This window comes from Schistocerca cancellata, chromosome 12 (assembly GCF_023864275.1).
Source record: "Schistocerca cancellata isolate TAMUIC-IGC-003103 chromosome 12, iqSchCanc2.1, whole genome shotgun sequence".
Classification (NCBI taxonomy): Eukaryota; Metazoa; Arthropoda; class Insecta; order Orthoptera; family Acrididae; genus Schistocerca; species Schistocerca cancellata.
The window spans coordinates 105,770,228-105,784,410 of record NC_064637.1 but is presented as its reverse complement, the minus strand read 5'-3'; the positions used below and the strand labels follow the sequence as shown (position 1 = coordinate 105,784,410).

Genomic DNA, 14,183 nt, shown 5'->3' with positions numbered 1-14,183 from the left:
AGACAGGATCAACCCGGTAAGGAAACACTCACTCGCTGCTCTGTCGCAGCCGACCAACTGGCTACTGCAGTACGCAGACAGCATTACAGCATTTAAAGCATCGCTCAGTCGAACTGACACAGGGTACGCAGTGCTGCACGAAATACTGGCACAAGAAACTCCAACACTCGTAAACAGAATCACTGATGAACAACTAGAACACACAAAAACCCTAAGGACTGTCGGTGACGAAACACACGTCCGGACCCCACTATGCACAGGTAACTTTTGCCCGTTGGCCACGACGTCTCCGCACTAGAAGGAACCGAGCCACGTCCAGCAAGATGACCCAGTGACGAGGCCCAGAAACGGTCAGAAGACCAAACACACGGCGCCCAAAGAGGCGACCAACTGAACGACCGACCAACGGCTGATCCCTCTGCCATCTCCGTCCATCGGACAGTTCATCCTGTGACGCGAGCGGTCGGCGAGTACTGGCTGTCCGCGCCTCCCTAGCGCTCCGTCCCCTGGGCACGAAAGATTTCCCCTTGCTGGAATTCACTTAGCTCCGACATAATGCTCTCACACCTACAGAGAACACCGTTCTGACCACAAATGAAGTTTTCAACGTATGGAGGACACTGCATCGATGGCGTTCGTGGTAAAATACAACAGTGCATCCTACAGGCTTGGCAGGCATCTGCATTTACACTGAGGTGACGAAAGGCATGTGACAGCGATATGTGCATACACTACTGAACATTAAAATTGCTATCCCAATAAGAAATGCAAGTGATAAACGGGTATTCATTGAACAAATATATTATACTAGAACTGACATCTGATTACGTTTTCACGCAATTTGGGTGCATAGATCCTGAGAAATCAGTACCTAGAACAACCACCTCTGGCCGTAATAACGGCCTTGATACGCCTGGGCATTGGGACAAACAGAGCTTGGATGGCGTGTACAGGCACAGCTGCCCATGCAGCTTCCAACACGATGCCACAGTTCATCAAGAGTAGTGATTGGCGTTTTCTGACAAGGCAGTTGCTCGCCCACCATTGACGAGATGTTTTCAATTGGTGAGAAATGTGGAGAGGGCAGCAGTTGAACATTTTCTTCATCCAGAAAGGCCCGTACAGGACCTGCTACATGCGGTCGTGCATTATCCTGCTGAAATGTAGGGTTTCGCAGGGATCGAATGAAAGGTAGATCCACGGGTCGTATCACATCTGAAATGCAGCGACCACTATTCTAAGTGCCGTTAATGCGAACAAGAGGTGACTGAGACGTGTAACCAATGGCACCCCCATACAATCACGCCGGGTTTTACGGCAGTATGGCGATGACGAATACACGCTTCCAATGTGAGTTCACCCCGATGTCACCAAACACGGATGCGACCATCATGATCCTGGTTTCATCAGACAAAATGACGTTTTGCCATTCGTGCACCCACGTTCGTCGTTGAGTACACCATCGCAGGCGCTCCCATCTGTGATGCAGCGTCAAGGGTAACCGCAGCCATGGTCTCCGAGCCGATAGTCCATGCTGCTGCAAACGTCGTCGAACTGTTCGTGCCGATGGTTGTTGTCTTGCAAACGTCCCATCTGCTGACTCAGGGATCTAGACGTGGCTGCAAGATCCGTTACAGCCATGAGGATAAGGTGCCTGTCATCTCGACTGCTAGTGATACGAGGCCGTTGGGATCCAGCACGGCGTTCCGTATTACCCTGCTGAGCCCACCGATTCCATATTCTAACAGCCATTGGATCTCGACCAACGCGACCAGCAGTGTCGCTGATCATTTGCATATCACAGCATCTTCTTCCAGTCGGTTAAATTTCGCGTCTGTAGCACGTCATCTTCGTGGCCTAGCAATTTTAATGGTCAGTAGTGTAATAGGCCAGCGCCGTAGAGCACTCGTTTTAAAGCCGTATTGGGATTCCATTCGGACTTGGCGACGTATGTTTTGAACTCTTTCAGATGTTCCTCTACCCCAGGGATGCGTATTACCTACGTAGTTTGTACTATTGTTCTACGTGACCGATTTCTTAAACCCAAAATTTAAAACTTTGGATTGTGTTTTGCTATCTTCTACTGCCACTATAGACAGGTTAACGGGTTATAGATGGAAGCTTTCGTTCTGCTAAGCGACTTTACGTGGCACCAGAATTTCTTCTGGTTCCCGGCAAGATCTTTTGCTAAAATATGACACTAGTAGTTGTTGTAAACGTAGCGCATAAATCTTCCGACAGACTCACGCATCTATTAACGTTTGCCTTTCGTCATTTGGTTCGTTTTTTTAATCGAAATTTCAAAGCTTTTACTTCCTCAGCATTTTCCGAATTTCGTTGTTAAGCCGTACGGGTCTCTTCCGTCCTTAATCAACTTACTTGGCACGTATTTCCCACAGCAGGACTTACAATCAGTTTAAACTTTGGCCGGCCGGTGTGGCCGAGCGGTTCTAGGCGCTTCAGTTTGTAACCGCGGTGCTGCTACGGTCTTAAGTTCGAATCCTGCCTCGGGCATGGATGTGTGTGATGTCCTTCGGTTAGTTAGGTTTAAATAGTTCTAAGTTCTAGGGCACTGATGACCTCAGATGTTAAGTTCCATACTGCAAGTAAATGACGTCAGTTCATTCTCTGAGAGGGAAACTAACAACTGTGTACCTGCTGTATCTAGCAAAAATACTCTCCTAGCCTTCTTGACTGATTTATTAACTTTCGTAACCACAGTCGCTATGATATCATGGTCCCTAATCCCTGTCTCTACACTGACGCTATCGTTAAGGTCAGGCCTGTTTGTAACTAGAAGGTCTAGGTTATTTCCACTAGCTTTCGGTAACGTCTTCGAAAGTACTTCGCACGACTGTCGTTCTGTACCTCCTCTAATGAATTCACGGATGCCGCAGTATAGGTAGGTTAAAGTCGCCTCCAACTAATATTACATGATCCTGGTATTCCCGCGCTCCTTACAGTAGATTTCCTCTGAATGCGGTCCCGAGAATAATTTGAGCACTAGTATTTTTCTGGAAAGCAGTGCATTCGTGAACTTTGTTTTGACAGACGAATTGTCCTTTAATTTACGTCTGTGGTCACAAACTTTTTGTTAACAAATTACCGGTTTTGGTCAATAATGACCATCATCAGATCTGTTTTTATAAAACAGATCTGACGATGGTCATCAAAGACCAAAACAGATCTGATGATGGTCATCAAAGACCAAAACAGATCTGATGATGGTCATTATAGACCGAAATCGGTAATCTGTTAACAAAAGGTTTGTGACCATAGACGTAAATTAAAGCAAACTTATTGTATACAGGGTGGTCCATTGATCGTGACCGGGCCAAATATCTCAACAAATAAGTGTCAAACGAAAAAACTACAAAGAACAAAACTAGTCTAGCTTGAAGCGGGAAACCAGATGGCGCTATGGTTGGCACGCTAGATGGCGCTGCCATAGGTCAAACGGATTTCAACTGCGTTTTTTTTTAAATAGGAACCTCCATTTTTATTACATATTCGTGTAATACGTAAAGAAATATGAATTTTTAGTAGGACCACTTTTTTCGCTTTGTGATAGATGGCGCTGTAATAGTCACAAATATATGGCTCGCAATTTTAGACGAACAGTTGGTAACAGGTAGGTTTTTTAAATTAAAATACAGAACGTAGGTACGTTTCAACATTTTATTTCGGTTGTTCCAATGTGATACATGTACCTTTGTGAACTTATTATTTCTGAGAACGCATCCTGTTACAGTGTGATTACCTGTAAATACCACATTAATGCGATAAATGCTCATGCTCAAAATGATGTCCGTCAACCTCAAGGCATTTGGCAATTCGTGTAACGACATTCCTCTCAACAGCGTGTAGTTCGCCTTCCGCAGTGTTCGCACATGCTTTGTCAATCCGTTAACGCATATTGTCAGGCGTTGTCGGTGGATCACGGTTGCAAATATCCTTCAACTTTCCCCACAGAACGAAATCCGGGGACGTCAGATCCGATGAACGTGCGGGCCATGGTATGATGCTTAGACGACCAATCCACCTGTCATGAAATATGCTATTCAATACCGCTTCAACCGCACGCGAGCTATGTGCCGGACATCCATCATGTTGGAAGTACATCGCTATTCTGTCATGCAGTGAAGCATCTTGTAGTAACATCGGTAGAACATTACGCAGGATAGCAGCATACATTGCACCATTTAGATTGCCATCGATAAAATGGGAGCCAATTATCCTTCCTCCCATAATGCCGCACCATACTTTAACCCGGCAAAGTCGCTGATGTTCCACTTGTCGCAGCCATCGTCGATTTCCCGTTGCCCAAAAGTGCATATTCTGCCGGTTTACGTTACCACTATTGGTGAATGACGCTTTGTCGCTAAATAGAACGCGAGCAAAAAATCTGTCATCGTCCCTTAATTTCTCTTGTGCCCAGTGGCAGAACTGTACACGACGTTCAAAGTCGTCGCCACGCAATTCCTGGTGCATAGAAATATGGTACGGGTGCAATCCATGTTGATGTAGCATTCTCGACACCGACGTTATTGAGATTCCCGATTCTCGCGCAATTTGTCTGCTACTGATGAGCGGATTAGCCGCGACAGCAGCTGAAACACCTACTTGGGCATCATCATTTGTTGCAGGTCGTGGTTGACGTTTCACATGTGGCTGAACACTTCCTGTTTCCTTAAATAACATAACTACCCGGCGAACGGTCCCAACACTTGGATGATGTCGTCCAGGATTCCGAGCAACATACATAGCACACGCCCGTTGCGCATTTTGATCACAATAGCCATACATCAACACGATATCGACCTTTTTCGCAATTGGTGAACGGTCCATTTTAACACGGCTAATGTATCACGAAGCAAATACCGTCCGCACTGGCGCTATGTTACGTAATACCACGTATTGACAAGTTTGTGACTATTACAGCGCCATCTATCACAAATCGAAAAAAGTGGTCCAACTAAAACATTCATATTTCTTTACGTACTAGACGAATATGTAATAAAAAATGGGGGCTCCTATTTTTAAAAAGCGCAGTTGATATGTTTGGCCTATGGCAGCGCCATCTAGCGGGCCAACCATACCGCAATCTGGTTTCCCCCTTCAAGGTAGATGTGTTTCGTTCTTTGTAGGTTTTTCGTTTGATCCTTATTTCGTGAGATGTTTGGCCAGGTCACTATCAATGGACCATCCTGTATACGGGTCACTGTTTTACTCGCGACAATGTTGTAGCTTGTGAGTCGAACTGTCTTTCCTGTGAATGCGGTCTGATTTCACTATCTGCGTGTCTCCTGGTGTGTTCATCAGAGGACGTCAACCTACCGCCTAGCCCTTTTGGGGAAAAAAAAGGCAGCATCATGTGCACTCCACAAGAAGTGGCTCATTCTTGCCGTTAAGCAGTGACTCATTTTCCGCTATTCATGAGCCATGTTTAGAGACTTAATAAAGCATTTTTTATCACTTCTGACGGCATATCAATGTGTGTTGTGGTCACGGAGGTCAAGTCTTCGTGGTCTTCCAGCGACATACGGATATTTGCTATCGTGATCCACTGACAACGCCTGACAACATGCGTCAGCGCATTGTCAATGCATGTGCGAACATTACGGAAGGCGAACTACTCGCTGTTGAGAGGAATGTCGTTACACGTATTGCCAAATGCATTGAGGTTGACGGACATCATTTTGAGCATTTATTGCATTAATGTGGTATTTACAGGTAATCACGCTGTAACAACATGCGTTCTCAGAAATGATAAGTTCACAAAGGTACATGTATCACATTGGAACAACCGAAATAAAATGTTGAAACGTACCTACGTTCTGTATTTTAATTTAAACAACCTACCTGTTACCAACTGTTCGTCTAAAATTGCGAGCCATATGTTTGTGACTATTACAGCGCCATCTATCACAAAGCGAAAAAAGTGTTCCAACTAAAACGTTCATATTTATTTACGTACTATACGCATATGTAATAAAAATGGGGGTTCCTATTTTTAAAAAACGCAGTTGAAATCCGTTTGACCTATGGCAGCGCCATCTAACGGGCCAACCATAGCGCCATCTCGTTTCCCCTTCAAGCTAGACAAGTTTCATTCTTTGTAGTTTTTTCGTTTGACGTTTCTCTCGTGAGATATTTGGACCGGTCACGATCAATGGACCACCCTGTATATGTCTACCATCTGTTTTTCTCTCCTACATTCCTTTGCTAACGAACACTTGGCTTTGGTGTTAAAACTGTGTAATAAATCATCTCTGGCATAATCTGTCGTCATTGGTCAAAGCCGACGGACTGTATCCCGATCTTCAGTAGTCCCCAATTTTCTAGGGTAATTGCCAAGTATTTGCTTCGATAGGCAAACATTACCTTTTCCAATGCTGTGATTTCTCTGTACGATGTGTGTTCAAAAGGTATCAGGAATTGTGTAATTTCGCGACGTTTATTAGTTCGATTGGCACGATTTTTCCTTGTTGCGTTGGTAAGCATGTCTGAAATATATCTGAACACTGGTAGCCATATTGGATGTTTAGTTTGACGTCAGTTGTCAAGACGGTTACACGTGTTTGCTTAAGATGGTCGATTACTATTTTAAAAATGGATCAGAGAATTTCCATTAAATTTTGCCACAAAATGGAATAAAACATAACAATCTTTTAGGAATGTTGACTGTTGCTATTGGTGAGTCTATGAGTGAAACAAGGGTTCACGAGTGGTGTAAGCATTTCCAAAATGCCCGTAAAGAAGTTGAGAATGGCGAACATTCTAGACTCCTCAGCAAGTCAACAACCGATGAAAAAGTGAATGAACGATGGCCAAATCACACTCGGAGAAGATACTTCTAATCCTGGCATGTAAACTGGCTCATGCTATGAAATGTTTTTCGATATTTTGGGTAAGAAATGCGTGACAGTAAAATTTGTGCCACAAGGCGCCATTTCGAGCAAAAACGTTGTGAAGTCAACAACGATAGAGAAGCAATGAAACGTGTCCTAACAGGTGGCGAAACAAGGCATTCAGGAAGACCAAGACTGAAAAAAGCTCGACAAATGCGGAGGTTATGTTCACGGATTTCTTCGGTTTTACCGGCATAGTGCATGATGACTTCTTGCCAGAAGGTCAAGCTATCAATGAGGATTACTACCTAGAAGTTCAACGCCGTTTGCAGAAAGCAATCTGAAAAAAAAAGCCTGGATTCGTGGCGAAACGTTTTTGCACCACAGTAATGCACCTGCTCACACTTTGTGCTTGTTCGTTAGCTTTTGGCGAAAAACTAACACTGTACCGAGCGAGGTGGCTCAGTGGTTAGCACACTGGACTCGCATTCGGGAGGACGACGGTTCAATCCCGTCTCCGGCCATCCTGATTTAGGTTTTCCGTGATTTCCCTAAATTGCTTCAGGCATGGTCATACTGTGCATTTGACCTGCGGTCGTCACACGGTGGCGCTGGCAGCAGTCCAAATACGGAGAGGTGTGTTGGTGCATGTCAGAGTACGGTGCAGCGAGTAAGAGTGCAGACGTTTTCAGACACGCTAATGGTGACTGTGTGTTGAAAATTGCTCAAAGAACACATACTGAAGACGTTGTTAGGGGTAGAATAGTAGGGCGACTGGAGGCTGGTCAAACACAGCAGGTCGTAACGCGGGCCCTCCATCTGTCACAAAGTGTGATCTCATGATTATGGCAACGATTCCAGCAGACAGGAAACGTGTCCAGGAGCTACAGTACGTGACATCCACGGTGTACAACACCACAAGAAGGCCGATATCTCACCATCAGTGCGTGCAGACGGCCACGGAGTGCTACAGGTAGCCTAGCTCGGGACCTTTCCACAGCCACTGGAACAGCTGTCTGCAGACACACAATCTACAGGTGACTGAACGGACATGGTTTATTCGACCGGAGACCTGAAAGGGGCATTCCACTGACCCCTGATCACAGGAGAGCCCATAAAGTCTGGTATCAAGAAAACAGTACATGGTCACTGGAGCAGTGGTCCCAGGTTATGTTCACGAACGAGTCCAGGTGTTGTCAGAACAGTGATTCTCACCGGGTTTTCATCTGGCGTGAACCAGGAACCAGATACCTACCCCTTAATGTCCTTGAAAGGGACCTGTATGGAGGTCGTGGTTTGATTGTGTGGGGTGGGATTATGATTGGTGCACGTACACCCCTGCATGTCTTTGACAGAGTAACTGTAACAGATCAGGTGTATCGGGACGTCATTTTGCACCAGTATGTCCGCCTTTTCACGGGTGCAGTGGGTCCCACCTTCCTCCTGATGGAAGATAACTCACGGCCCCACCGAGCTGTCATCGTGGAGGAGTACCTTGAAACAGAAAATATCAGGCGAATGGAGTGGCCTCCCTGTTCTCCAGACCTAAACCTCATCTAGCACGTCTGGGCTGCTCTCGGTCGACGTATCGTTGCACGTCTTCAAACCCCTACGACACTTCAAGAGCTCCGACAGGCACTGGTGCAAGAATGGGAACCTATACCCCAGCAGCTGCTCGACCACCTGATCCAGAGTATGCCAACCCGTTGTGCGGCCTGTGTACGTGTGCATGGTGATCATATCCCATATTGATGTCGGGGTACATGTGCAGGAAACAGTGGCGTTTTGCAGCACATCTGTTCCGGCGGGACGGTTTTCTCAACTTATCACCAGCACCGTGGACTTACAGATCTGTGTCGTGTGTTTTCCCTATGTGCCTATGCTATTAGCACCAGTTTTCTGTAGTGCCACGTTGTGTGGCACCACATTCTGCAATTATCATTAATTTATGAGCATGAGTGTATAAAGCAGAGTTTGTCATCCCTAACTTGAACCAAAATGTCTTCTTCTTTTCCAAATATTTTTGAAAAACCGTCTAAGGTTCAACATAGTTTATAAAACTATTTGCCAAGGCTCATAACGGGGGTCCCATGTAGCGTTATAAGCACTACTAACGCGAGTAGTTGAGTAATGTGTTAACAGGGAGCGACTGTATGTTTTTAGATTTTTTCGTATAATGTCTGTTGGGTCTGTTACCGGTATAGTGGGATACATGCTTTCTATATTGAATGAGGGGACTGTTGCTGGCTCTGGAACGTTCGTATCTTTTACGTAGTGCATCAGCTGTACAGATTTAGAAGATTGTTACTAAACAGAGAAAGGCTGCTTCTTTAAAAAGCATTCTGTATACTTACTACTTTGTCAGTTGGTGAGCTACCATTTTTTTTTTTAGGGATAACGCATCAAGTCAAATCACAACTTTTGCTGGCATTACGTAGCTGTAATTCTGAAGGAGGTCGAGCTAGTTGTTTGACCTCGTAGCAGTTTTTATATCATTCTTTACATAATCGCAGTCCAATTCTTTCCTAAATTCTAACATGTTCCAATCGCCAATAAACAGCTCTCAGGAGTATACATTGCACATTTTCCTAATGTATAAAAGGAATTGGCTTATTCGTGCGTATCACCTCTCTTCACCCTAGGTGGCACTGTAAGCCGGTCTATCAGAGAGACATAAAATTGTCTTTTCAAGCAATAACATGCCTTACTTTTCCTAAAATTATCTCGTTGTGGTATCCTTTTTCCTGACCCACTGTTGAATATTCCTAGTACATACATATTCTCTGTACTTTAAACCTGAAGAAAAATTACAATTTAAAATGAACCTTATTACAGATTTCCCTGTGTTTTACTGTTTGTATAAGATCTACATCTCGCAATTGAGCGTAGGACACCCATTTCTTTCTTGCACATGACAAAAATGGTGTGTTGTATCACTTGTTGGGCTTCTTGTTCCCTGAATGTCTCATACATATAATATCTGTAATCACAGCCGTCTTCTAGTGATATAATTCTTTTATAACTGCGCATCGTTTATCCAGAAGTAATAAACCTATAGTTATTACTGAATATGCTTTTTGTCTCAAACCCTCAAATCCTCTGGCGTGATGGTAAGATGACGTTTGGTATTCTGCTGATGTTTCTTCATTATGACCTATCAGCGCTGTTGGAGGGTTGAGACAGAAAAAAAGGCCACAAGGCAGTACTGGAAGTACCAATGAATCTCTGCTACAGTGGAAGCTTCTAGCGACTGCAGCCACTCACCTGCTGTTTTGAGGTAGTTGCTTCTTGTTGTGCTCCCACGCGATGGTCGCACTTGGAACTGACTGGATTTGGCACGTGAAACGCACGACTTCGCCCGCCGCCGCCGTCACGTTCTCCGGGACCGCGGAGAACTCGTGCGAGATACCTGCAACACAGGAGGCCGCGCTCTGGTTGGAGGCGTCTGGGCTGTGGCGAAGCGCGAGGCCCAAACACTTTGGTTCGAGAAAGTGGCGAGATGAGCCGAATTTCTCCTTAACATACTAAAAAAAAGAAGTAAATAAATAAATAAATAAAAACAACGCACCACGAGGGAATTATCTGACTGGGACGGAAATACGTGCATGTGGTGTACATGCACAGACAAACAAATGATTAAAATTTCAGAAAATTTCGATCATTTATTCAAAAGAAGGAGCTTCACAAACTGGAAAAGTCAATAACGCGTTTGTTCATCTCTGGCCTTTGTGCAAACAGTAATATTTGGCTTGGCATTGATTGATGGAATTGTTGGATGTCCTCCTCAGGGACATTGTGCCAAATTCTGTCCAGTTAGCGCGTTAGATCGTCTAACATGCCTTGCCCATAATCCTCCAAATACGAGGGCTATCCACAAAGTACATTACGTTTTGGAATTGAAAATAAAGTATTGGAAATTTTTTTTATTATATACAGATGAAAGCCACACTTCAATACTACTTTTCTACATAGTTGCCATTTAAATTAAGGCACTTATCGCAGCGATGGACGAGCTTGGAAATTCCTTCGTCGTAAAATTGGGCCGCCTGCGCCTTCAACCACGTGGTTACCTCTTCTTGAAGCTGTGCGTCGTCATCAAAACGCTGCATAGCCAACCACTTCTTCATTGCTGGGAATAAGTGGAAGTCGCTCGGTGCCAGGTCGGGACTGTACGGCGGATGAGGAAACAACTCCCACTTAAAAGATTCGAGAACTTCACGAGTGGCATTTGCCGTGTGGGCCCGGGCGTTGTCGTGAATCAGCAAGATCTTTGAGCCCAACTTTCCCCTGCGCTTGTTTTGTATTGCTCTTCTGAGGTTGTGCAGAGTTTGGCAATACCTTTGAAAGTTTATTGTAGTGCCTCTTTCCAAGAAATCCACAAAAATCACACCTTTTCTGTCCCAAAAGACAGTCGCCACGTGGTTGGAGGCGCAGGCGGCCGAATTTTACGACGAAGGAATTTCCAAGCTCGTCCATCGCTACGATAAGTGCCTCAATTTAAATGGCAACTGTGTAGAAAAGTAGTATTTAAGTGCGGCTTTCATCTGTATATAACAAAAAAAATTCCAATACTTTATTTATTTTTAATTCCAAAACGTAAAGTACTTTGTGGATAGCCCTCGTATTCTCATTTGGAGAGGGAGCGACTTGTAGAAAAATTGCGTGCTTACGAAATATCGTCTCAGTTATGTGACTGGATCTGTGATTTCCTGTCAGAGGGGTCACAGTTCGTAGCAACTGACAGTCATCGAGTGAAAGAGAAGCGATTTCTGGCGTTCCCCAACGTAGTGTTATAGGCCCTTTGCTGTTCCTTATCTAAATGAACGATTTAGGAGATAATTTCAGCAGCCATCGTCGGTTGTTTGCAGATGATGCTGCCGTTTATCAACCAGTAAAGTCATCAGAAGATCAAAACAAATTGCAAAACGATTTAGAAAAGAAATCAGTATGGTGCAAAAATTGGCAGTTGACCCTAAATAATGAAAAGTGAGAGGTCACACACATGGATGCTAAAAAGGAATCCGTTAAGCTTCGATTATGTGATAAATCAGTCAAATCTAAAAGCCGTAAATTCAACTAAATACCTAATTAAGTTAAATTGGAAAGAACACATGGAAAATGTTGTGAGGAAGGCTAACCAAAGACTGCGTTTTATTGGCAGGATACTCACAAAACTTAACATATCTGCTAAAGGGACTGCCTACACTATGCTTCTCCGTCCTCTTTTAGAATACTGTTGCGCGGTGTGGGATCCTTACCAGATAGGACTGACGGAGCAACTCGAGAACGTTCAAAGAAGGGCAGCACGTTTTGTGAAATAGGGGAGAGTGTGTCAAGGACATGATACAGCATTTGGGGTGGCCATCAGTAAAACAAAGGCGTTTTTCGCTGCGGCGGAATCTTCTCACGATATTTCAATCACCAACTTCCTCCTCCGAACGTGTCTGCGGGTCGTGGTCTTGCGGGAGCGCTCTAGCTTCCCGCGCACGGGGTCCCGGGTTCGATTCCCGGCGGGGTCAGGGTTTTTCTCTGCCTCGAGATGACTGGGTGTTGTGTGTCTTTCATCATCATTTCATCCTCATTTACTCGCAAGTCGCCGTAGTGGCGTTAAAGAACTTGTGGAGCGGCGGCCGAACCGCCCAGCGAGCGGTCTCCCGGCCACCAATGCCATACATTCATTATTATTCATCCTCTCAATGTGAAAATATTTTTTGACGCCGACCTACATAGGGAAAAACGATCATAATCATAAAATAATGGAAATAAGATTTCGCACGGAAAGATATAGGTGTTCGTTTTTTCTGCGCGTTGTACGGGATTAGAATAATACGAGATGCATTCAAGTTCTAAGGCCTCCGATTTTTTTTTCTAATTAACTACTCACCCGAAATTGATGAAACTGGCGTTACTTCTCGACGTAATCGCCCTGCAGACGTACAAATTTTTCACAACGCTGACACCATGATTCCATGGCAGCAGCGAAGGCTTCCTTAGGAGTCTGTTTTGACCACTGGAAAATCGCTGAGGCAATAGCAGCACGGCTGGTGAATGTGCGGCCACGGAGAGTGTCTTTCATTGTTGGAAAAAGCCAAAAGTCACTAGGAGCCAGGTCAGCTGAGTAGGGAACATGAGGAATCACTTCAAAGTTGTTATCACGAAGAAACTGTTGCGTAACGTTAGCTCGATGTGCGGGTGCGTTGTCTCGGTGAAACAGGACACGCGCAGCCCTTCCCGGACGTTTTTGTTGCAGTGCAGGAAGGAATTTGTTCTTCAAAACATTATCGTAGGATGCACCTGTTACCGTAGTGCCCTTTGGAACGCAATGGGTAAGGATTACGCCCTCGCTGTCCCAGAACATGGACACCATCATTTTTTCAGCACTGGCGGTTACCCGAATTTTTTTTGGTGGCGGTGAATCTGTGTGCTTCCATTGAGCTGACTGGCGCTTTGTTTCTGGATTGAAAAATGGCATCCACGTCTCATCCATTGTCACAACCGACGAAAAGAAAGTCCCATTCGTGCTGTCGTTGCGCGTCAACATTTCTCGGCAACATGCCACACGGGCAGCCGTGTGGTCGTCCGTCAGCATTCGTGGCACCCACCTGGATGACACTTTTCGCATTTTCAGGTCGTCATGCAGGATTGTGTCCACAGAACCCACAGAAATGCCAACTCTGGAGGCGATCTGTTCGACAGTCATTCGGCGATGCCCCAAAACAATTCTCTCCACTTTCTCGATCGTGTCGTCAGACCGGCTTGTGCGAGCCTGAGATTGTTTCGGATTGTTGTCACACGATGTTCTGCCTTCATTAAACTGTCGCACCCACGAACACACTTTCGACACATCCATAACTCCATCACCACATGTCTCCAACTGTCCATGAATTTCAACTGGTTTCACACCACGCAAATTCAGAAAACGAATGATTGCTCGCTGTTCAAGTAAGGAAAACGTCGCCATTTTATTTAAAACAGTTCTCATTCTCGCCGCTGGTGCTAAATTCCATCTGCCGTATGGTGCTGCCATCTCTGGGACGTATTGACAATGAAGGCAGCCTCATTTTAAAACAATGCGCATGTTTCTATCTTTTTCCAGTCTGGAGAAAAAAAATCGGAGGCGTTAGAACTTGAATGCACCTCGTAGAGAATTACTGTGAAGGTGGTTCGATGAATCCTCTGCCAGGCACCTGAGTGTGATTTGCGAATTATCCATGTAGATGTAGAGATCCAGCGACGTTGCTGGCCAAGGCAGGGTTTGGTAATCACGAAGGCAAGCAGTAGAAACTCTCGCCCTGTCAGAGCTGGCATTATTTTGCTGGAATGCAAGTCCAG

General features: G+C 45.0%; 1 protein-coding gene across 1 annotated transcript in view; it reads right to left on the bottom strand.

Moving 5' to 3' along the window:
- LOC126109491 (protogenin A-like) overlaps positions 1–14,183 on the bottom strand; it is a 288,364-nt gene that overhangs the window by 144,361 nt on the left and 129,820 nt on the right. The window contains exon 3 of the mRNA XM_049914516.1: positions 10,116–10,260. Coding sequence (XP_049770473.1) covers positions 10,116–10,260 — 145 coding nt within the window. The remainder of the gene's footprint in view (positions 1–10,115; positions 10,261–14,183) is intronic.